The sequence below is a fragment of the Trichomycterus rosablanca genome, chromosome 6 (genome assembly GCF_030014385.1).
Source record: "Trichomycterus rosablanca isolate fTriRos1 chromosome 6, fTriRos1.hap1, whole genome shotgun sequence".
Taxonomy (NCBI): Eukaryota; Metazoa; Chordata; class Actinopteri; order Siluriformes; family Trichomycteridae; genus Trichomycterus; species Trichomycterus rosablanca.
This window is the reverse complement of record NC_085993.1, coordinates 26444932-26471450: the sequence shown is the minus strand read 5'-3', so window position 1 is coordinate 26471450 and position 26519 is coordinate 26444932. Positions and strand designations below refer to the sequence as shown.

The 26519-nt window shown below is 37.4% G+C and overlaps 1 protein-coding gene across 8 annotated transcripts in view; it reads left to right on the top strand.

Moving 5' to 3' along the window:
- The window catches only part of LOC134316992 (TSC22 domain family protein 1-like), a 92157-nt gene extending 69049 nt beyond the window's left edge, over positions 1-23108 (top strand). The window contains exons 3-4 of one of the 8 annotated variants that reach the window (XM_062997611.1): positions 13790-13857; positions 22629-23108. In XM_062997611.1, the coding sequence (XP_062853681.1) occupies positions 13790-13828 (39 nt within the window). In that variant the 3' untranslated portion in view covers positions 13829-13857; positions 22629-23108. Of the gene's footprint in view, positions 1-4095; positions 4729-11418; positions 11619-13789; positions 13858-22628 lie in introns of those variants that run through there. The other 7 variants (XR_010013154.1, XR_010013153.1, XR_010013152.1 and 4 more) reach the window with 7 other exon arrangements.
- Positions 23109-26519: the final 3411 nt, after the last annotated feature.

Here is a 26519-nt window from a genome sequence, read left to right as displayed (position 1 = left end):
TCAAGCGGAAGGTGGAGGAGCGCAAAGTCTTGAATATCCGCCAGCTCCGTGATGTCGTCATGGAGGAGTGGAAAAGCATTCCAGTGGCAACCTGTGAAGCTCTGGTAAACTCCATGCCCAGGAGAGTTAAGGCAGTTCTGGGAAATAATGGTGGCCACACAAAATATTGACACTTCAGGAACTTTCACTAAGGGGTGTACTCACTTTTGTTGCCAGTGGTTTAGACATTAATGGCTGTATATTGAGTTATTTTGAGGGAAGAATAAATTTACACTGTTATATAAGCTGCACACAGACTACTTTTCATTGTGTCAAAGTGTCATTTTGTCAGTGTTGTCCCATGAAAAGATATACTTAAATATCTGCAGAAATGTGAGGGGTGTACTCACTTTTGTGATACACTGTATATATATATATATATATATATATATATATATATATATATTAGGGCTGTCGAAATTAACGCGATAATAACGCATTAACGCAATCTCAATTTAACGCGATTAAAAAAAGTGCCATTAACGCAAATTCTATTTGGCTCTGCGAGTCATCCGTAGTTCATGTTGAGACTTGACCGTGCACGGCATCTCTCATTAAGACAGCGTTTCTCAAATGTAACCGAGCGTCGTAGTGATGCACTTTCTTAATAAAGAAATAAATACACGGTATATTCACAAGTTGTCGGGAGCAGAACACTTTTATTACTTTTTCTGTTACGGTACCGAATAGTGGACAGCTAGAGTCGTTAGCCAAGCATGCTATTCCATGAACTATGGAAGCCCCAAAGGGTCAAAACACACTCACTTCGTGTAGAAACGTCCATCAAACCATTGTCACGATACAAGCACAGAAAAGTGTTACAATTAGGGCTGTCGCGGTGAAAGAATTTCCCCTTGCGATATTCAACCTGTCTCAATATCAATCTCAATTTTTTTTGAAAATTACTTAATTTATCTGGATTTTAGAGCTATACAAACAAGCTTTATTGTTAGGCTATGATTTGGTATATTATTGCTTTATAATGACAAAGATGAGACAGCTTTAAGACCAATGAAATGCGTGTTTAATGTTAAATACAGAACAGAGCAGGGATGCGCGTCTTTTCTCTATTAAAAAAGGTTTAAATTAAGCTTCTAGCCTAGGCTAGATATACACTGTGAAACGAAAAAAAAGTGTTTAGGCTAAATATTTTAAATGCACATCTAATCAAAATATGGTAAAAAAAAAAAATAGAATAAAGAATAAAGTCTGTAAGAGTTTAAACCTGCGTTATCATGCGCGCTAAAAGAACCAACATGTTCACCTGATGTGGTTTAGACAGAATCTGAGTGGGGTAGCGATGTTCCCCTCGGTACTAAAACTCTCTCTGATGGGGCTCGTTACACTAATACACATGTACTGTACCTGCATGCGACTTTACAATGCGACAAACTATCTATTTAGTAGGTATAATTAACATAACAATATATACATTTCAAGTTATTATTCGTTTCAATACATTTTTATTCAACGAAAAAATACATTTAAATCATTCCAGCAAGACCAGCAAGAGAATATTTGCAGGCTGCAATGCCATATTAACTGTCATTAAGTGTTTTAGTACGCCAAGCCTGTTTGAATATAGTCTAAATTACAAGTATTTACTGAGTGTGAACTCAATTTGATCATTAATAAACTTGCCAATAATTCCTGTTGCGATTGTTTACATTTTAAAACACAAAGCCTGACACTCAGCAGCAACGCATGTGAACAGGTTGCGGGAAAATGTCGCTTAGCTCATTTTCATTATGAATTTATTTAACATTTATTACGCCCGAATGTAAGCGTAAAACAAGATGGACCCTGCAACAATATAAAAAAAAAAAAAGAGAAGAAAGAAAGAAAAAACGTGAACACCGCGGTGTTGCGGTTGCTTGGCATGCCCTGCGGTTGGCTGGTCTATACCGCGATATTTCAAAATTGCGGTTAGCGCGACAGCCCTAGTTACAATAACTACGCCTTATCCCACCTAAAGCACCGCTGATCTACAATGTTTGCTGATGGAGAAATTTTAACCTACAATCTGACATATACAGTGTATCACAAAAGTGAGTACACCCCTCACATTTCTGCAAATATTTCATTATATCTTTTCATGGGACAACACTATAGACATGAAACTTGGATATAACTTAGAGTAGTCAGTGTACAGCTTGTATAACAGTGTAGATTTACTGTCTTCTGAAAATAACTCAACACACAGCCATTAATGTCTAAATAGCTGGCAACGTAAGTGAGTACACCCCACAGTGAACATGTCCAAATTGTGCCCAAATGTGTCGTTGTCCCTCCCTGGCGTCATGTGTCAAGGTCCCAGGTGTAAATGGGGAGCAGGGCTGTTAAATTTGGTGTTTTGGGTACAATTCGCTCATACTGGCCACTGGATATTCAACATGGCACCTCATGGCAAAGAACTCTCTGAGGACGTGAGAAATAGAATTGTTGCTCTCCACAAAGATGGCCTGGGCTATAAGAAGATTGCTAACACCCTGAAACTGAGCTACAGCATGGTGGCCAAGGTCATACAGCGGTTTTCCAGGACAGGTTCCACTCGGAACAGGCTTTGCCAGGGTCGACCAAAGAAGTCGAGTCCACGTGTTCGGCGTCATATCCAGAGGTTGGCTTTAAAAAATAGACACATGAGTGCTGCCAGCATTGCTGCAGAGGTTGAAGACGTGGGAGGTCAGCCTGTCAGTGCTCAGACCATACACCGCACACTGCATCGACTCGGTCTGCATGGTCGTCATCCCAGAAGGAAGCTGACGCACAAGAAAGCCAGCAAACAGTTTGCTGAAGACAAGCAGTCCAAGAACATGGATTACTGGAATGCCCTGTGGTCTGACGAGACCAAGATAAACTTGTTTGGCTCAGATGGTGTCCAGCATGTGTGGCGGCGCCCTGGTGAGAAGTACCAAGACAACTGTATCTTGCCTACAGTCAAGCATGGTGGTGGTAGCATCATGGTCTTGGGCTGCATGAGTGTTGCTGGCACTGGGGAGCTGCGGTTCATTGAGGGAAACATGAATTCCAACATGTACTGTGACATTCTGAAACAGAGCATGATCCCCTCCCTTCGAAAACTGGGCCTCATGGCAGTTTTCCAACAGGATAACGACCCCAAACACAACCTCCAAGATGACAACTGCCTTGCTGAGGAAGCTGAAGGTAAAGGTGATGGACTAAACCCAATTGAGCACCTGTGGCGCATCCTCAAGTGGAAAGTGGAGGAGTTCAAGGTGTCTAACATCCACCAGCTCCGTGATGTCATCATGGAGGAGTGGAAGAGGATTCCAGTAGCAACCTGTGCAGCTCTGGTGAATTCCATGCCCAGGAGGGTTAAGGCAGTGATAATAATGGTGGTCACACAAAATATTGACACTTTAGGCACAATTTGGACATGTTCACTGTGGGGTGTACTCACTTATGTTGCCAGCCATTTAGACATTAATGGCTGTGTGTTGAGTTATTTTCAGAAGACAGTAAATCTACACTGCTATACAAGTTGTACACTGACTACTCTAAGTTATATCCAAGTTTCATGTCTATAGTGTTGTCCCATGAAAAGATATAATGAAATATTTGCAGAAATGTGAGGGGTGTACTCACTTTCGTGATACACTGTATATGAAGTCAAGGGTCTCTGCTGGATAGTATTACTGCCTAGTATGTGAGTGAATAAAACTCCCTTACAGTTTTCTCTTGTCCCAGCAGTTTTTAACATAAGTACATTTAGCATAAAATGTGTTCACCATTTTAATTGTAACATTTCACTTAAAAATCCTTGTTTTCTATAACATTTACACAGATTTTTTTTAATGTGATTAATCGCGATTAACTATATGAAATTCTGAGATTAATCGCGATAAAAAATTTTAATCGTTTGACAGCCCTAATATATATATATATATATATATATAGTCAATATTTATGCAACAAAGACAATGTCACATACAAGGGGGACTTTAAAAGAAATATGTTGCGGTTTACAATGTAATCAGGTACATTATCCTGAAAATGAGGAAATGTTTTGCATTAAACAATATCTTACTGTCACAGGACTTGGTGAAAAGCCACCTGATGTATGCAGTGCGTGAGGAGGTGGAGGTGCTGAAGGAACAGATAAAAGAGCTGATAGAGAGAAACTCCCAGCTGGAGCAGGAGAACAACCTACTGAAGAACCTAGCTAGTCCTGAGCAGCTTGCCCAGTTCCAGACTCAGGTGCAAAGCACCTCTCCAACTTTAGGCACCCAGTCAGGTACTCTGGGAGCTCCGCCAGCCTCACAAACCCAAAACATGAGTCCCCCTGTGTAATTACCTCCTAATAGAGAAACTTATGGGGTTCCTGACTAACACATACATCAGAATATGACAAAAGCCTAAATGATACTGTGAATGCACGCATTCAGCAAGAATAGAAAACATGCCACAGTTACCCAAGTAATTTTTTTTACAGGGACATCTTTTTGTCTTCTGCACGTTGTCATACATGACGCTTCCTGAGAGTTAACCCTCAAGAGCTTTACATGCCTTAGACAATCAGTACTGATAAATAACTTCCATGTGGACTCTAATGATAGCTCCATAGCTGATGGATCGCACCCTTGCATGCTCAAGGGACTATTTTGTTTGTTGTTCCTGAAGTATTGCACAATGACAATAAAGTTGAATCTAATCTAATCTAATTGTTAATATTAGCAATTAGAGAAAATTATGCTGTTATTGCTGCATTCATGTTTTAAATTGTTTTTCATGAGTTTTTCTAATTTAATTTCCCCAAGCTGTGTTACATTAAACAAAAACAAAAAAACATAAAAAGCACTTTAAATTGACTATTATAAAGACAAAAAAATTTGAACATTTGTCCTAAACCTACACTTGAAAAAGTGTTTTCATGAGAATTTGAAAAAGATATCAATGTTTGCTTTTTAAAAACATTGTTTTTATTTTTAAGTAGATTTTGGATTTTAAACTAATTACCTCTGCCTCAGTGTTTAAACTTTAATTATGTAATTTTTGCCTTTTTAAACTTGTGACTTGTGTTTTCTTATGCAGGGATACAGAGTGGTTTAGTTTTGTCCTGTACTTGTGTCCTGAAGATCTAGGTGGGGGTACTAAGGGGTAGCAACATTTTATGGTGTATTATGTGTGTGTAAAATAACTGTAATATACAAAGCAGGGATTTGCCTCTAATATTATGAACCTGAAACAGTGCACACCAAGATCATGTATGTATTATTTCTATTTGAATGTTCTAAAGACAGTAAGTTTAGTGGAAACCCTTGCATCATTGAAAAAAATGTTGCTTTACAGTAATAGCTTCTGTATGAACTACAAGCAGTTTGGCCAAAATAATTTTTATGACCTAAAGTATCAATTCTGCCCTTGCCTTTTATGCATGGTCCCTTTAAAACACATATGAAAATGTGATGCAATACAATTGCACTTAAAAGTTGCACCTCGACTTGAATTTAAAAAAAAAATACAATACTGGTTTCACAGAGTAGTGATTGTCTTTCCATGTATTGTAAATGCCTGCAGATGCATTCAAAGGAAATATTTTATTTGTCTGTTACTTCATGCATTTGGAATAAAAAGCAAGTCAAAGTAACAAAAATAGCTACTTTGTACATTTTATCTAGCAATTGCAATCGGGCTAAAAAACAAGCTATGTCTCAGAAGTAGTTCCTAGCTGTAATATTATTAGTTTTTCCTGTAGATTATTTTTACACTTTCATTGTCTTTTATAAAAACAGGTTCTGACTATGAAATGATGTTGCATGCTAGCATGTCTGTATACCTAGAAAAAGCTTAAAATTATTTTAAAAGTTATTTGACTTCAAACTTTTAGGTTTCAGGTTTTGTTTTGTCCCATTCTTCCTGCAAACATTTGCACTCTTGCACTCTAAGATGTGCAAGAGTACGGGTCATCGTTGTCGCATTTTTCTTCCATAGCCATGCCTTTGTAATGTGTGCAGCATGTGGTGTTGCATTGTCTTGTTGAAAAATGAATGGAAGTCCCTGAAAAGATGACGGTATATATATAAGATGGATGTATATTAACAAATGAAGTTGACCAGACAAAACATGAAATATCTTAGGTTCAAACTGTCTGCAATCAAATAAAAGTCAAAGTAAATGTAAGGAGCACTGCATTTTTATTTTATTAGCATTTTTCATACTGTCCCAACTTTTTTTGATTTGGGGTTGTACATTTATTTATTTATATAGTTAGCAAATAAATAGGCTATTAAAAGCCAACACATAAATATCTTGGTGTTAAGGAATATAAAACATACCATGTGTACATACAGTTGGAAATATTCTACCCCCACATACAACCCAAATTTTAAAAAAAAGTTGGTACAGAATGGAACTCCCAGATTAAACAATGTTTATTACATTTACTTTGACTTTCTTCTCATTGCAGACAGCATGAACCCAAGATATTTCATGTTTTGTCTGGTCAACTTCATTTTATTTGTTAATTTACATTTGATAAGTCTTCATTCCTACATTTTAGGCCTGCAACATTTTTATGCATTTGTAAATGTAACTCTGTATTGTAGTGCTTGAAAACAGGTTTGCTAAAGTAATCTCTTACTCATGTAGTTATATTAACTATTAATGAATGACAGTTCTAAATTCAGTGCTGTCTAAGGAATCAGAGATCACAGGTTTTAAACCTAGGCCTGCGCCTCTGCCCTTTACTTACTTCAATTTCTCCAGATTTATTAATGGTCTAATAATAATATGCACTGTAGAAGGTAAAGTGTGCAAACCCCTTCCAATGTTTTTTTTGAGGAACATTGTTTTAAACATTTCTATAGTGTTCTCACGCATTTGTTGACAAACCAACATAGCTCCAAAGTTTTCTGCGGAGCTAGATTTTGCTTTAAATTAAATCTTTATCACTTGAATGATGCATAAAATGAACAAGGAAAGTAAATTGTAGTATTTTTGAGTAGCAGGATGATATGTTAATACTATCATGTCACAATTATTCAATCCCTACATACTGCTGATCTTAAAATCTGCTGCTAGTATGACCAAATGTTTTATATGCATAAGGTCCCAAATATCAGTTGTTCACACAAACCAGATGGGCTTTTGTGACCTTTTTCATTTTCTGGCATGCTTTTTATTTTACCCAGAAATTACATTTTTCTTGCAAAGCAGCCAAACAATTTTAACAACTTACTGATGTTCTATGTATGTATATACATGCAGTTTTTGAGATATATTTTGAGATTATTTGACTGCCTGTTTTTGTTTTATTTGTATTTTACATGTCATGTCACTTTTCGATGGTTGGCTGCACAGATGAGTAAGCTTTTTCAATCTCAGGTTGCTTGTTAGCACCTGATGCAATTCATGTCGTGGGGGAGTCAATACAGCTTATTCTTGGTCTTTCTCATCTTCTGAGTCCTTTCGGTCTTCAAGTCCTGTCCTAACACTGCTTTCAGTGCTGTCATGGGGTGCTTCATGTATTGTGGGACTTAATGTGGTTCAGAAGCTTCTTTTCTTGTTTGGCCAAGATGTTACATCTTTGTCCGACTCCCTTTCTTATGCCGAACCAGCCTGATATATGATTGGCTGTCCTGACAGCAGCATGTTGTTGGCTATACAGATTTCTCAGTTGTTGGACCAGATGTGAGGGGAAACCCATCTCAAGCATGGTTATCCATAACTGGTCATGCAGTATCATAACAAATACCTTTGTGAAACATAAATATAATGCCTGGTTTCTTTCTCTTGCTTTAACCATATTTAGGTTTGCAATCTGATCTGACATGCCTCTTCTTGGCCTAAATCCAGCTTGTTCATAGGCAATCTCTTCTTTGAGCCTGGTTTGCCTTTGTATCAGGATTACTCACAACAGGATCTTGCTAGCATGTGGGACCAGTGCAGTGGTCCTGTAGTGTCTGCATTGGAGCAAGTCACCTGTCTTAGGCAGTGGAATGAAGCCTGATTGTGTTAATTATTTTTGGCCAGATCCCATCCTCTCACACTTTCCTGCAGACCTTATGCAGATTGGTCAAAATCACCAAACCTGAGTAGTTCAATTACTATGTCATCTGTTCCATTTTGCTTAGCTAGTTCTAGCATGGCAAACTTGATCTCTTCCTTTAGTGATGGCAGTTTCTTTTCTTGAACATTAATCTGTATGTTCTCATCTTCATGACTACAATTCTCCACAGTAGTCTTTACATTTTTAACATACCTTATTTGGTTCAATAATTTTTTGATTTGACCATTTTTGTCTTTGATAGCTGACGTTTGAAGCTGCAATTGTTAGGTGAGCTTCTTCACTCATTTTGTCTTTAACCTTATAAATGCTTACTCAACCTTAAGCAGCAGTAATATAAAAGTGTTTCACATCCTTACATTTGAAGAATTCTCAGCCCACTTTAATTTGCAAAAACTTTTTGTATTCGTAATGACACTACATGTTAACTCCAACTCTTACTCTACTTAAAACCTAGAAATGGATGATTTCACCTAATTAATCTAAATCACAATGTCACAAGAATCACAAGAAAGTTGGGACAGTATGGAAAATGCAAATAAAATAAAAATGCAGTGTTCCTCACATTTACTTTGACTTTTATTTTATTGCAGGCAGTATGAACCTGATATATTTCATGTTTTGTCTGGTCAACTTCATTTCATTTGTTTAATATACCTCCATTCCTGTATTTGAGGCCTGCAACACATTTTGGGTGATGTCAACAGGTGATTGTAATCATGGTTTGATACAAAAGGAGCATCCAGGAAAGGCTGAGTCTTTGATGAGCAAAGATGGCCAGAGGATCTCCAGTTTGTCAACAAATGCATGAGAAAAGTATTAAAATGTTTAAAAAAAATGTACCTCAAAGAAAGATCGAAAGGGATTTGCATATTTCTCCCTCTACAGTGCATAATATCATTAAACAATTTTAAACGATTCAAGGAATCTGGAGGAATTTCGGTAAGTAAAGGCCAAGGGCGCAAGCTTAAACTGAATGCCCGTGATCTTCGATCCCTCAGACAGCACTGCATCAAGAATCGCCACTCAACAATAGCTGCTATATCTACATGGGCAAGGGATTACTACAATACGGAGTTACATGCACAAATGCCACTTAGTACTTTACTGTGCAGAAAAGAAGCCTTATGTTAACCACGTCCAGAAGCGGCGTTGACTTCTCTGGGCTCAGAGGCATCTAGGATGGACCATCACACAGCGGAAACATGTATTGTGGTCAGATAAATCAGCATTCCAGGTATTTTTTGGAAAAAATGGACGCCGTGTGCTCCGGACCAAAGACGAAAAGGACCATCCACACTGTTTTTAGCAACAAGTCCAAAGCCAGTGTCTATCATGGTATGGGGCTGTGTCAGTGCCTTTAGCAAAGGTAATTTACACTTCTGTGATGGTAGCATCAATGCAGAGAAGTACATAGAGATCTTAGAGCAACAAATGCTGCCTTTAAGACATCATCTTTTTCAGGGATGTCTATGCATTTTTCAACAAGGCAATGCAAAACCACATGCTGTCCAAACTTGTTCTGATTTGGGGTTGTAAAATCTTGCTTGATTGTGGATAAGAGTTTCCCATGTTCCAACAGCTTTCAATTTATAACAAACCTGTATTTGCATTTTTGAATAAATATGGCATACTAACAAATTTCTAATGAGCATTAAGCAATGACCAACAAGCAATTAGGATGTCAAGTTGCATTATGGAGCTTTTAAATCACCAAATTAATGAGTAAAGATCAGTTTCAAAAATCATTGAAATCCCAAGACTGCCAAGACATGCACTAATCAGATACAACATTAAAAATACTTTAGTGAATTTTATTAATGATCTTGTAACAAAGGTACCTGTCAATGGAGTGGAATATACAGTGGTGTTTGAAAAAATAGCAGTGATTTTAAAACAGCGAATAAAGCACAAATTCATTATAATAACTTTTATTTCCATGAATGCAAATGCACTGAAAATACTACACTTTCAATTCTAATTCAAAACATTAACAAAATTTAGCCAGTTTGTGTTAATCCTTTACAGAAAATTAAGAAAAATGAATATTAGGCTGTTCAAAAAAATAGCAGTGCCAGCATTTTTCTTTAAAAACTCAAAAAAATTATCTATAAACTGAAAAAAATGTTTGAGGTTTCACTTTACTTTAAATTACTGAACTAATATTTAGTGGCATAACAATTGTTTCCGAGATCTGTGTTGCATGGAGTCGACCAACTTCTGGCACCTCTGAACAGGTATCCAGTCCAGGACGCACTTCAGATGTCAGCCCACAAGTTCTCTATGGGATTGAAGTCAGGGGATTGGGCTGGCCACACTATTACCTTAATCTTGTTTGTCTGTAACCGAGGTGTTTTGGGTCATTGTCATGTTGAAACACCCATTTTAAGTACATTTCTTCTTCGACATAGGGCAACATACTCCTCAAGTATTCTGATATATTTAAATTGATCCATGATCCCTCATCTGTGATAAATAGGCGTAACACCATGGTATGAGAAACATCCCCATATCATAATTTTGTACCACCGTGCTTTACTACCTTCACAGTGAACTTTGGCTTGAATTCAGTGCTAAAGGGTCGTCTGACATACTGTCTACGGCCACTAAACCCAAAAAGAACAATTTTGCTTTCACACAGTCCACAAAATGTTGAGCTATTTCTCTTAGGACCAGTCAATGTGTTCCTAGGCAAATTTGAACCCATTCAGGACATGTCTTTTTCTTAACAACGGAACTTTCCAAGGAGTTCTTGCTGGTACATTGGCTTCACTTAATCATCATCTGTACACACTGGTAACTTCAGATGTTCCTTGATCTTTCTGGAGGTGATCATTGGCTGAGTATTTGCCATTTTGGCTATTCTTCGATCCATTCGAACAGTAGTTCCACGCTTCCCTCCACATCTTTCAGGTTTTGGCATTTGAGATCATTTGAGATCATTTTAGCTGAGCAGCCTATAATTTGCTGCACTTCTCTGTATGTTTTTCCCTCTACAATCAACTTTTTAATCAAAGTACGCTGTTCATCAGAACAATGTCTGGAACGACCCATTTTACCCAGTATTTCAGAAGGAAATGCGCTATGACCAACCTGTGCAACATTTGCTACCCTCCTACCTTAAATAACGGCCAAAATTGATACCCGTTCTTCTGCAGAATGAATGACTTCACCAATTGAACTCCTCACTGCTATTATTTTAAACAACCCCCTTTTAATCAATGCTTCGATTACTCGATTACTAGAATGAGCAGCATGCATGTCCTAATTGTAATATTTATTACCAGTTATAACTTTTAGATCATTTAATTCTGTGTTTGTATGCTCTGTGTAAATCGTGTATTTATTTAAAGTATCCTCCAGGCCACCCAAGAAGGATGGGCCCTGCTGAGTCTGGTTCCTCTCAAGGTTTCTTCCTGTAATTTTCAGGGAGTTTTTCCTTGCCACAGTCGCCCTCGGCTTGCTCAACAGGGGTTTTTTGTATCTGTTGGTCCTGGATTTTGTAAAGTTGCTTTGAGACAATGTCTATTGTAAAAAGCGCTATATAAATAAAGTTGACTTGACTTGACTAATTGTTGGGTTTGTTTTGTTTTCATTACTCTACTACACTTTCAAGTAAATTTTTTGCTATGTAGAAATAGCATTTCTACAAAAAAAAAAGTGATTTATCAGGTTAATGGTGTTGGACTGCTATTTTTTTGAACACCACTGTATTAGGCGTCAAGTAAACAATGTGTTCCTGAAGTTGATGCGTTGAAAGAAGGAAAAATGGGCAAGTGTAAAGGTCATAGCAACTTTGATCAAGTCAAAAATAGCACTTGTGGGGTGTTCCTACAAAAATTGGTTCATGGAAAGTCAACTGATGAACTGTTGACTGGGTCATTTGGGCTGATCCCACTGAAGAGCTACTATAGCCCATATTGCTAAAAGTTCATACTGGCTGTGATAGAAAGGCGTCAGAATACGAAGTGCGTAGGTGCAGACCGTTCAATGTACCTATGCAGAGTGCCAATGTCCACTGCAAAATGAGCTTCAGTGCATCGAAATTAGACCCTGAATCTTTGGGTCCTGGCATTCATGTAGATGTTATTATGACAGGTACTGCCTACTCAAACATTGTTGCCGTACATCCCTTTATGGCAACAATATTCACTAATGGCAAGTTAGGTTATTCGAAGCTACTAAAAATTTCTCTTGTGTGTATGTTTGCGTTTGCCCTGCGATGGGCTGTCAGTCTGTTTAGCGTGTTTCTTGCTTTTCACCCAGTGAGTCGTACCCACCGCGATCCTGACCAGAATAAAGCTATAGTAAAACAATTAATGAATGGATGTTTCCATTTTAATGTAGTGGCAATATGTTTGCACTGTGTTGAAATATGTACTTTAAAAATAATTGGTCTGGTGACAGCACTTACAATACATTTGTTCAAATAACTTTTCTAAAATACAATTTGGAGATGATGTCATGATTGGATATACAGTAAAAGGAGGGTTTAACAGTCACAGTATATGCAAGCAAAGATGATGGTGGTTTCCTTGCTGATGTATCTCTAATTCAGGGGTGGGCAATTACATTTTCCAAGGGGCCACATAAGAAACTGTTACTGTTGTGAAGCATTCTGCTCAATATTAATAAGATTTCTTTTTACTGCCTAAATTTTACAGTTCTGATAACCTGTTACTGCTAAAAGTAAATGTTACAATCAGAAAATAAAAAGCAGGCAGAGTAAAAACATCAACATTATTTCACTATTTAATTAACTTTCTTGAAAACAAATGTGAACAAAATGTGCATTAACTTTCCACAAAGTGCTGTTGATATTTGGATATCACAAAGCTTAACTGCTCCAGTCCTGGATGTGTAAAACTTTATAAAAAATCCGCGTTGGTTTGCAGTTTAGTTAGCGAAGCTTCAGATGTGACGCTCCACATCGTTCAAGTTCTTGTATTTCTCTGTGTTCAGTACCGTAACGGTGAATAAACCCTAGATTCAAATTGTGATCCTTAAACAGCTTTACACCTGACTGACTTTTGAAGTTCATGTCTTGTTAATAACTCTATCGTCTCTGTCAGTCGCTCTCAGTTCTGTTTGCCGACACGTTGCGGTATAGCTGGATACACTCGTCTCGCACACACGTAAATCCAAACTTGCGGAAATTTAAAGAAATAGTGCTCCCGTTTTTAAACGATCATGTTATATGGCATGTGTGATGTACATTTATTTACGTCTGATTTTTAATTGCCACTGACCTTATGCGGGCCGGTTGGGGATGGCTCGTGGGCCGGATGTGGCCGTACAATGCCCAGGTCTGGTCTACATTATTTATTTTTTCTGTGTTTCATTAAACAAAAGGGGGGAAAACATTTTTAACCTCTGTGCCAGCTGTTTTGAGTGTATATCAAGGCTTAAGTTCTAAATTTGATTATATTTACAAAATACAGTTAAGTTTGTATTATTTAAGATATTTTGCATATGTTTGTCAGTTATATAATAGTTTAGTTCTTACACTTTTTCAGACATAAGAATTAAAAAAGTTTGATTAAAATGAGATTTTACCTAAAATGCTACTTTTTGAACTTCTTAAAAAGAATAAATGTAGTCATATATTTTATGTTTTTATTATACTCACAATTTTGCTGTAACATTACTTAAAGCTTTGAGGACTGTCAACGTCCACTAGAATTAAATAAAGCACACTGAACTAAATATTTTGAGATTTCTTAGGACACCAAGCAGGATGTTGGAGCGAGGAAGAAAACTTGAACCGTGCGCATGCCGTAAATATTTAATAGGTAAAAACACAGTTACTTTATTTTTTTGTTTTGCAGTTTTTAGTCGTTTTTGAGTTTTAGCCAGTAGATATGTATTGGTTTCTTTTGGTGTTAGTTTGGGTGGAAAAGAGATTATTTTAGCGAGAGATTAGCTCCCTGTTATAGAAATGCAAGGGACAATCCCCTTGCTTACGTCATCAGCCTTGTGAGCGCAGTTCTGCGTGATGGAGCCAGTGTGCCCTCCAGTGTGGAACGAGCCACCTCCAAGCCGGCAGTGGCCATTGCGCTGGCATCGAAGGGCGGCAGCGACAGCAAAAGAAGACGCCCAATCACGGACGATGACGTGAATAACTGCCAAAGAAGACGGTCAATCACAGACGGGCCGTGACACCTCCCACCAGTTCAACGTAATGGCGGACTTTGTAACACGTCTGCCACATTCGAGTACATGCATTTACAGACATCCCAAATTGCAAAAACTCATTTCAAGGAGGTACCCCCGGACCTCGACCCCGAACCCCCAAGCCCCCCCCCCAAAAAAACAAAAAAAAAGAAGCTAAATAACCTCTTGCACACACCAAAGGATATGGGTGATAACAGAACTTTTAGGAGCTGCTAACTGAGCTACTAAGCTAACTCTTCGCGTCACAAACACATCAATGTGTACTACATAGTGCACTAGATAATGTGAAAGATAATAGATTTATGTTCCCTACATAGTGCACTACATTTAATACGGATTTAATACGCGATCGGAAAAAAGTCTGTGTTGCCTGTGTCAGAGCGGTAGAGAGAACAGAGTGGCGACACTCCCATAGGAAACCGTTGTAACGGGGGCAGGAAATTTTTTCTGCGCAGCTTCCGCATCGTGGGCTGCTCAAAAGTTCCAAACAACCCATAGAGCCCCATTCATTTCCACTACTTAGCACGCATTTTCAGCTGTTTGTTGCTTTGTTTTAAAAAAATAAGGAATTTGATGTCATTAATATACTTAATACTGTTATTGTTTAGCATTTGCTAGCACTAAATGTTACATGTTCATTTTAATTAATAGGTATAACTAGGGATGCATCAATACCATTTTTTCAAAAACGAAGTACAAGTACAAGTGTGACCTTTAGTGTCTCGTCCTGTCCTTAATTACACGACACTGGTTGGTGGATGAAGGGTTTCTTTTATTCATCTGCCTGCAATGAGTTCAGCAACCACATAGATTTACAAAGAATGATCAGCCAGCCAGCCCACAGCACTGCAGTTTTCTTTATAATACACATATACAATTATCAAACCAGTGATCATGTAGTATAATATAGATATAATTACATACATTCTTATATAACAAAAAAAATACATATTCATAATACATATAATTCTATATTCATAAATATAATACATGTTACATATAAATCCTTAATTATAAATATAATACATATTACAGCTCCTAATATCTATAGCTTCTGCTATATTATCTCTTATAGCGTATAGTATAGCAATCTAATAGTTATTCTTATACTTCTAATAACAGTAATCAATAATAATGCATACCTCTATATTTCTTACTACATATGAATATTATTACCACACCATCCGTTTTTGTATTTTTCCATGACGAACATATAGTAAAATAAAAAGAACACTGTCGTCTTGTGGCGGACACAAATACTACAATGGCGGCAATGCCAAAACATTTTTTACAACGTAAACTTGAAAAAATGAATTAATACATCGTTTATGACAAAACAAACAAACAAACCTACCTGCAATGAGTTCAGCAACCACATAGAATTACAAAGAATGATCAGCCAGCCAGCCTAAACAGAACAGGCTCATTAGTAACTGAGCACGTGCGATTTACAAACTTCGATTAAAAGATGTAAAATAGCTTATATTAACTACCAGCTCACGAATATTAATCTACATATTGTTATTACACATAAACATAAGCATCTTTTTTACACTGTTACACAAGTACATGTATTTTTGTACTTGCCGATACCGATACCAATACCTATTTAGAATGGAGTTAATGAGTTAATGGAGTTAATGAGTTGGAGGTTAATAAATATTTTTGCAATGTTGGTGTTTTGTTGTTATGTTTTGTAGAGAACGATCAGGTCAGAAATACTGTAAAACGTGTGTGTGCCGGTGTATTCTGATATAAACTATATATCCCCCTGTCCCACCTGTTTACACTCCTCTCCTGCATTTCCCCTCACACCGTATCCTGCGTTCTCATTGGCTGTTCGACATGTCACTCATTCCCAGTCGCACATCTCAGATCAGATATCTGACACGCTAGAAAACTCGATCCGGTCGCCGAGCGCTCAGCGAGCCGGTCGGATCGAGTTGTTGTATAGTTCACACTTAGCGATCGAGAGCCGAGTTTTGATCGCCGAGCGTACGCCGAGTTGCTCCCGAGCCGGCAAATCTGCCGCCGACCAGTCGCCGAGCGAAAATCAGGGCAAAAATCGTGTAGTGTGAACTAGGCATAACGCAGCAACGTGCACTAGGCACACGGTATCGGATGTTTAGTATCGGAGCCTCGTTTGCGAGTACGAGTACAAGTTAATGAGCGCGTATCGGGCAAATAGGTATAACCGAATTTAGCTTAGTCAGTTAAGCTAAATTAATGCCACTAGAGTCTTTTTAAAATGAGTTGATTAATCAAGAGTCTTGTTACAGAAATGATAATAAAACATTAGAGCCATAATAAATCATGCTACTTTTACTTTCATACTTCAGTACATTTGAAGGTAAATACTTTAGTACTTTACTCAAGTGGAGGTAAAGAGTATTTTTACTATTACTACTACTTTTACTGGAGTAATATTTTACCTTGGATATCTCTACTTTAACTCAACTACACTGTAAAAAAAAAGTGTTAAAATTACTTTAAAAAATTAAGGCAATAGTTTGCATGGATCTTTTTGAGTTGAATTAACTTTCTGTTCTATTAAGTAAATGGAACCCATCTAAGCCACTTAAAATATACTTAAATAAATTATCACAGTTAATATATTAAATAAATTATTTATGTTGAGTCAACTTAAATATTTTGAGTTGGGGGGGGGGGGGGGGGTTAAGTTGAATCTACTCAGGTTTTGTAATAAATACAACTAAATAAAGTCAAAATGAAGGACTACAAATTCAAGTTGTACCATCTCATTTTTTTATGTTCTCCCAACATAGAAAGATCCATGCAAACTATTGCCTTAATTTTTTTGCTTTTGTATTTCTTAAAATACAAGTTTTGTTCCACTAACCCAAATAAATTAGATTCTGCTAACATGATTATGCTGAATATTATGAAGCTTAGTTAATTTGGACCTACTTAACAATTTAAGTTGTTCTTGTTATGAAGAGAGAGGTCGGACCCAAAGATGCAGAGTAAAAGGTTTGTTTTTATTTAACAATAAACAATAAAATAGTCAAAACAAAAGGAAAAAGGAGAACAGAAAACAAATCGGGGAATCCCGATCGAGCCTCCGACGTCACTGGCAACTGAAAAAGAGAAAGAAAACACAAAAGCACAAATTGGCAGACGCGAGGCACAAACCCGGGTCGCTCACTTGCAGACCAACCGCCTATCTAACAGCGCTACGGCATGGCTGAAAGCACTGTAGCTCCTTAGACATCCGTGAGACACACAAAGCCCCATAAAAGCGGGCTTTTAGAGAAACCAGACCGGCACTGTCACCAGCACGGGATTTCTGGGAGGAAGCCGATTTGAAAAAGGGGTAAAGAAGAGAGACGTAGATTCGAACCGGGGTTGCTCCACTGCCAGTGCTGAGCTTACACCACTCAGCCAAACCGGTCGTTTGACTAATGCGCTAGCATTAGCCCGCTGCTAACCATGCAAGCGGGGGAAGTAGCAAAATCAAAACAAACTGCAGCGCGAGGGCTGCACGGAATCGCACCAGCTTTTCTTAATAAAGAGATCTAAGCCCTAAAATACCTCGGCCTTACGACCTACACACCCAACCACTATACAGTGCCTGGGGTAACCGAACTAACCCTATGAAAGAAAAGGACTGATGCGATGCAGCCATAGACCAAAAAGAGAACAAAAGGTGCGACGCCTGCAGTGTGGCGACGCCCCCTTAAATAGGAGGCTCGCACCTGCAGGTCGTTCGCCCTAATCAGCTGGCCTCCTATTTGAGGCCACGCTGCCCTTTGCTCTGTAACGCCTGCGAGGCTGGGAACTGGTGGTCTGTTCACCAGACCTCGCAGGCACCCTAACAGTTCTAACATTAAATTTTATTTCTGTACTACTTAAAACTGTATATGAAACCTTTTGTATTAATTACATGACAGTTAAGTTAAAGAAAATGAAAGGCACATTTGGAAATTCCATATTTTTTTATTCAAAAGTTCTGCAACAACAAATTAAAGCATCTGCTTTGTACAAAAACATTGCAATTTTCTCTAAACATTGCTAGCTTTAATTATCTGCACTGTAAAAAATAAAAAGTTAAGTTACCTGGTAAGGCAACCAGCTGTCTCACTTTTCTGAGTTTTCTCAACTTCAGGCATTCATACTTATTTTCTTTAGTTTCCCTATAAGTTCACTTAAAAGAATATTTTAAGTTAAATCAACCTTTTTTTTTACAAGTACAATCAAATAGTAATTGTAATTTTTTCCAACTTAAAATAGTGATTTGAGTGAACTAACAACCTAACTTAGCAAAGCAAGTTGCACAACTGCTTTCGCTCCTGAAGTTGAGAAAACTCAAAAAGGTGAGGCAGCCGGTTGCCTTACATTTTCAACTTTTAGATATTTAAGGATGACTAAACATTTTACTTTAAGTTTACTAAACTGTTTTTTTTTTTAACAAAAAAAAAAGCAGTTACTAAAATGTTTTTTACAGGCAAAAGTTTTTTACATATCTGAACTGGCAGTTGGTAGCTCAGTGGTTAAGGTACTGGTCTAGTATTCAGTCGGATGCTGGTTCAAGCCCCATCACCACTAAGTTGCCACTGTTGGCCCCCTGAGCAAGGCCCTTCAACCTCAATTGCTTGCATTGTATTGTTGTGGGAATTCAAAATAACCCTTAAAGATTGACACAGACAACAGGGATAATGATAAAAGCAAATAATCAATTTATTACTCAGCTGAGGGCCAATCTCAATGCAAACGCACACATGCCTTTACAGGAGAGAAAGGGCCACTCCGTCTGCCCTATCACAGTATTTATACCCCACCCCAGGCTAACTCTGCTCAGCAACCCAGCTCAAGGTCAACTTCCCACACCAAACTTGTTTATCATCCTACAAGAATAGTCAGTTTGTTAGAAACATGGCGTACATCCACAAGAATGCACCACTATCAAAACCCCGCGTGCACCCCCGCACACACAATCCTGACACCCATGCATTCCCACGGAAGCAAGATGCCCATGCCAAGGTCAACATATCTCTAGACCTAAGAAACCTTCCAAAAGTCTCTTCTACCTCTGCTAATTGAACTAAGAAAGCAGAAACTTATGAGTTTAATGCAAATAACTAACAAAATATAAAATTTTCATTCATAATCCCTCCTCTTGTCCTTCCTGGACAACATTAACAAAATTGTATATACTTTAAGAGTCATAATAACTTAATTAAAATTAATCTAAATGAGCATCATGAAAACCCTAGTAAAGTTAAACTAAAGTTAGGACTTCTAAACATCAGGTCACTTGCATGCAAAACAGTAATTGTAAATGAAATAATTACAGATAATTGTCTTAGTGCCCTGTGTTTAACCGAGACCTGGGCTAGACCTGATAAGTATCTAGGTTTAAATGAAGCATCTCCTCCGGGTTACAGTTATGAACATAAGCCACGTCTTAGCGGTCGTGGTGGAGGAATAGCCGCAATTTATGATAAAGACATAGGTCTTACTGTAAAATCAACTCCCATAACAAACTCGTTTGAAGTTCTTATCTCTGACATAACCAATAAATGTTCATCTGATAAAAATAGTATGTTTAAACTGGTTACTGTTTATCGACCCCCTGGTCCTTACTCAGAATTTCTTAACGAATTTGCCGATTTTCTTTCTAAATTAGTCTTATCAACTAAGAAAGCTCTAATTGTTGGTGACTTTAATATTCATTATGAGGATAAGTGTAATCCACTCAAAATTGCGTTTGATTCTATTTTAGAATCCTTAGGCATCACCCAAAATGTAACAGGACCCACTCACTGCTGTAAACATACCTTAGATTTAATACTTACTTATGGTATAAACATAGACAACCTGGAAATTATACCACAGAATGACTTAATCTCTGATCACTCCCTACTAATATATGAAGTGTCCCTGTCCAATAATATACAGCAACCAAATCGTTTTAAATGTAAGCGCACTATTACATCTGCAACTGCAGCAGCGTTCATAAACTGCCTACCAGAATTACCAAATATATCAGCATCAGAACCTAAAGAACTAGATCAGGCAACTCAAAACCTAGAGACCGTACTGCGCACAACCTTAGATAACGTAGCCCCACTCAAAACTAAACTGATTAGGGAGAAAAAACTTGCTCCATGGTACAATGACCACACATGCGCACTTAAACAAGCAGCACGGAAATTAGAACGTAAGTGGCGTCACACTACACTGGAGGTGTATAAGATTGCTTGGAAAGATGCTCTAACTGAGTATAAACATGCACTTATAAAAGCTAAATCTGTATATTATTCATCCCTAATAGAGAAAAATAAAAACAATCCCAGATTCCTTTTTGAGACAGTGTCCAAATTAACTAAAAACGTCAATGAAACTGAATCTAATATACCGCCTGACTGTACCAGTGATGATTTTTTAAAATTCTTTAATGACAAGATAGAAAAAATACGACTTCAGAGTCAGAGTGTGTCACTTGCCAATGTTAAGTATGGACTCACTCCGAGCAGCATTGGTGATAATAGTAACGAGTTAATCCAACTAAATTCCTTTAATCCAATCTCCCAAAAGGAACTAACTGTGTTGATTAAATCATCGAAGTCATCATCGTGTATACTCGATCCTGTTCCAACTCGTTTACTTAAAGATTTACTCCCAGCTATTGTAGAGCCCCTGCTTACATTAATCAATGCATCCCTTAGCCTTGGATATGTACCTAAATTGTTTAAAAGTGCTGTTATTAAACCCCTGATTAAAAAACCTAATCTTGATCCACATATTTTATCTAATTATAGGCCAATTTCAAACCTTCCTTTTGTCTCAAAGATATTAGAAAAAGTCGTTTCCAAACAGCTATGTTCTTATTTGAATGAAAATTGTATTCATGAAAAATTACAATCAGGATTTAGACCCAACCATAGTACCGAAACCGCATTAATTAGAGTAGTTAACGAGTTGTTAATGTCTTCTGATAATGGATGTGTCTCTTTTCTTGTTCTATTAGATCTTAGTGCAGCGTTTGATACGGTCGATCATAACATTTTACTGGAGAGGCTAGAAAATACAGTAGGTGTTAAAGGACTCGCACTCTCTTGGTTTCAATCATATTTGACTGACCGCTCTCAATTCGTTTATGTAAATAATAAATGCTCAGAAACTACAAAAGTAAAGTGTGGTGTTCCACAGGGGTCGGTACTTGGACCGCTATTATTTACACTCTATATGCTTCCACTAGGTGAAATTATTCATAAACATGGCATAAACTTTCACTGCTATGCAGATGACACACAGCTGTATATATCAGCCAAACCAAATGATACTGACACAATCAGTAAGATAGAAGATTGTGTAAACGACATAAAAAACTGGATGTCGTGTAATTTTCTTTTACTTAATTCAGATAAAACTGAGGTTTTACTTGTTGGCTCTAAAGCTGCAAGAGACAAGTTGTCTAACCTGGTGCTAAACTTAAACACGTTCTCTGTTACTCCCAGCCCAGATGTAAAAAACTTGGGTGTCACAATAGATTCAGATCTCTCCTTTGATACACACATTAATAATATTACTAGAGTTGCTTTCTATCATTTGCGTAATATCTCTAAAATAAGAAATATACTATCTGTTAATGACGCCGAAAAACTGATCCATGCGTTTATAACTTCTCGGTTAGATTATTGTAATGCTCTTCTAACTGGATGCTCTGGTAGATCCTTAAACAAACTCCAGTTAGTTCAAAATGCAGCAGCTCGAGTGCTAACTAGAACTAAAAAATTTGATCATATCACTCCTGTTCTATCATCTCTACACTGGCTGCCAGTTAAATTTCGCATTGATTACAAAATACTTTTACTAACCTATAAAGCGCTACATGGTCTGGCTCCACAGTATCTGAGTGAGCTTATTAATTACTACAACCCAGCACGTCCACTTCGTTCACAAGATGCAGGGTTACTTATAGTTCCTAAAATTAAAAAGACCAAAGCTGGTGGAAGAGCATTTTCTTACAAAGCTCCACAACTTTGGAATAATCTTCCTGCCTCTGTTCGGTATTCGGACACAGTCTCAATGTTTAAGTCTAAACTGAAAACATATTTATTTTCTCAGGCTTTTGATTAATATAGACAAAGGCGCAGGGCTTGGGGGTTCTTGGTCATAGAAACTTGTGGTGATCAGGGATGTTGGGTCGCTGTCGTTCTGCCTCTCTTGTCCAATCACTCTGGTTTGGGTAGGAGAGGTGGGCGCTGATGTCCTGTGAAAGCCTTCATGACCTTGTTACCTGCTCGCTCTCCCTTTTAGTTATGCTGTAATAATTAGGGCTGCCGGAGTCTAAAACTCTCTGTAAAACTGTTTGTCAACTAGCATTGTACATTATTAACTACATTCTCTGTTGTTTTACCCCGAGGGCATTCTGATGGAAACCTGTTTACCCGCCGAGGTTAAGGATTAAAGTCGAGACTGCCGGGACAACGATGCTGCTCCTGTCAGATGTGACGGGTCTGGAGTAATTGCAACGACAAGAAATCACTACAGACTTTATTGAAGACTAGAGCGGATAACAACTCTATTATTATTTAATTGTTTATTTATCTATTTATTACCACTGTATGACTTTTAGATCATTCAATTCTGTGTTTGTATGATTTGTGTAAATCGTGTATTTATTTAAAGTATCCTCCAGACCACCCAAGAAGGATGGGCCCTGTTGAGTCTGGTTCCTCTCAAGGTTTCTTCCTGTAATTTTCAGGGAGTTTTTCCTTGCCACAGTCGCCCTCGGCTTGCTCAACAGGGGTTTTTGTATCTGTTGGTCCTGGATTTTGTAAAGTTGCTTTGAGACAATGTATATTGTAAAAAGCGCTATATAAATAAAGTTGACTTGACTTGACTTGACTAAACAAACTTTTCATTTACAATTAACATCAAACACATACTCTTCCCTTGTCAGAGTTTTAAGGCATTGTTATCATAGAGTAAACACACATAAAAAATACATGAAATGAATATACTGTTTTTTGCTAGGAATATTTCTGAGAATATTACTAAGAATGTCACAAACTCATAAGTGATTATTAAAGTCTTTATATATAAATGATTAACATAATTATGATTAATATAAAATTGATTAATATAAAAGTTACACACTATCTGCTTGTTCATCCTGCCATCCCCCAGGGGTGGGCGAAAAACCCTCAGGCCCACAAGAAAATTCTCATGAGCTAATTATCAATCAATTTCTAATTTAGGGAAAATTCCACACCCTACCCATCTTACCAACCAACCTACCTGATGCGATAGTGTACTAAACACCACAGGTTCAGCACAGGATGACTTATATAAGAAATGATTACATATAACATGAATTATATGATTAAGCCTATCAGACAACCATTCTACCTTGATTAAATGCTTAAAATGTTCATAAAGGAAAGGAAGAAAAAGAAAAATACAAACAAAAAAAACACTTGATTATCACCACTAAATATCAGTAAATAAATTTGAGTAAATAATTGTGTAAATGATTATCAAATACTTCAGTAAATACTGTATAAAAACCAACTACTCAAAAGACATTAAATCATCAAAAACTTGCATCAACTTCAGTGATAAGATGATCAAAATAAAAAACTCTGAGTCAAAAGAAACTCAATAGGTAAATAAAAACTATGTACATCAATTATTTCACACTAGTTCTTTCCATAAACAGTAGTACTGATATCTGAATTCTTAAACACCTGTTTAATTTTTCCCCATTTCAACTTATCTAAGCCACATCAAATCTTAGTCATACTAACATGCAATACACCATTTGTCAAACAATGGGCTTTTCATTTTTATCAGACTTTAAAATTTCTAGGTTAGGTGAGCCTTTGCCATTTTTGACGTATGTTGGTGCTCGGAGTGCGGGCACGCCCAATCAGCACTCGTCCCACCTCACCGAGGCTTAGAAACACCCTTCCTCTATAGATTATCTAGTCCACAACAGTTTTCTCAGGTCCTGCTCTCAGTCTCTGGATCTCTCACACATTCCAAATGTCACTTCGCTGATCCTTTTTAATCAGATAAAAATCACACAAACTCACAGTTGACTACTTCACTAGTTACTGAGGTGAAAATCTGTCTCATGAAATGTTCTGGATTTTGATTCAAGATGTACTTTATTACACAGTGTTCAATGTTTTTTCAGTTCGATCAATCTGCTCTGTGTGTGTCTTAGGGCTGGTTTCCGTAGATTCCTCCTCTGTCTGGTTCTCAGTTGGTTTAGGTACTCTTCTGCAATGGTTATCGTGGATCCACGTGGCTCTTTCAGCAACCTTGACGAAGGTGTGTCGTTAGGATCACTTGGAATGGATCTAGCCACCTCTTGGCTTTCCAGCTTTTTCTCCTGAAGTCTTTCCTGAACTCTTTCACCATCACTCAGTCACCTGGTTTTCAGTCTTTCACCTGCCTGTGAACTTCACACAACACACAGAACAGGTTTCGCAATAACCTAACATTTCACTGACACACTCATCCATGAGTGGGCCTGATTCCTGTATTTGGAGGTCTGCCAAATAGGATCTCAAAAGGGCTTAGGTTTGTTCTTCCCTTATTCTGGTTCTCATATACATTATTATCACTGGCTGGGCCTTAACCCATGTCAGACCAGTATCTGCACAACTTTTTGTCAATTTGTGTGTGTCATTTTCCTGCTCCAAAGCCCCACAGGCTGGATGATGGACACACTTGTTTTAAATCAATAAATCAAATACTCATGACCTGCTGTAATGCTTTGTTGACAAATGGAGTACCATTGTCATTGCCAATTCTTTCACGGATCCCCCACTTTTGGATTATGTCAGTTATAAGTGCCTTTGCTACCGCACTTACATGCTGTTTTTAATGTCCCACCCTCAGTTGGGAATGCTTTAATCCATTTGGAGAACATATCAATGAAATCAATCTGGAGATGCTGAAATGGTCAATCAGCCAGTGGTTGGGCACTTTAAGGAGTTTTAATACCCCCTACTAACGTTATTTATTTTACAAATCATGCAGCGTTCACAACATTTTTGGGAGTAATTAGTTAAGCTAGTTAAGCCCTTAATGTACCAATGTCTTGAGATACTAACTGCATCCCTCCTTTTCTATCATAATCTACAATCAATTTTTTTTTTTGAGGGAAGACACGGCTTACCAGTTGGACCATACCAAACCTCGTCCTTTTTGTTACACCCAGCTCATCTCCACTCGGCCTTTTCTTCTGCCTAGGCGAAGGACTGGATGGCTGTCAGGTCAGCTAAAACAAAAATCATTTTCCACAACACAAAATTTTTTTTATCTACTGCACATTTCACTGCTGTCTTTTCCTGGCCATGTCTGCTCTGTTGTTGCCCTGTGAAGTGGGATCAGAATATGAGGTGTGAGCTTCACATTTACATACATCAATAGCTTTTGGAAATAGGATTCCATCCAGGAGTGCAGAAATCAGGTTGTGATGTGTGATAGGTTTACCTAAATTGGTCAAAAGGCCTCATGTACTACTTCAGATTCATATCTAGAGTCAGTGAAAATGTTAACAGTTTTCCCCTTAGCCAATTTACAATGCTACTAATTCATCAGCTTGAGCTGATAGATGAGATGTTAGTGATTTTGCTTCAATGGTTTCATTTTTTGTCATTACATCATACCCCACACATCTTCTTCCTGTTTCTGTGCTTCTATATGAAGATTCATCAACAAACAGCTCCATATCTGGATTTTGTAGTTTTTTAGTTTCCTGTAAATCTGGTCTAGGAAAGCAAACTTCATTAACAACATTAAAACAATCATTTTGTTCACCTTCATTTCCTGTGGGAAGAATATTATCAGGATTAAATACATTACATATTTTCATTTTGATGTTAGACATTGCAAATAATACATTGTTGCGGACAAACTTTACAGTGTACACACGAGTGTAATTACAATATTTCAATGTTTTATTATAAAAAGATTTAACAATCTGAACGTCAAACATTGCTTATCTTGTCTGATCTATAATAAATACGAATAAGTATAAATGCATGTGTATCAATTACACTTTACCACAAACATTAACACAACATTTTGGCATTGTAATCTCTCTCTGCCCACACAAAACAGAATAATAGCAGGCTAAACACTTCAATATATTTCAAAAGTTAACTGCTTAGTTTATAGTTACAGCTATTTCTTAAAAGTGTATGAACATGTACGATTAGTTATGCCTGTAATCCGGAATTAAGTTCTATACCGTAACAAAAAATATGAATGTAAATGTTCATGTTGCGATAACTGT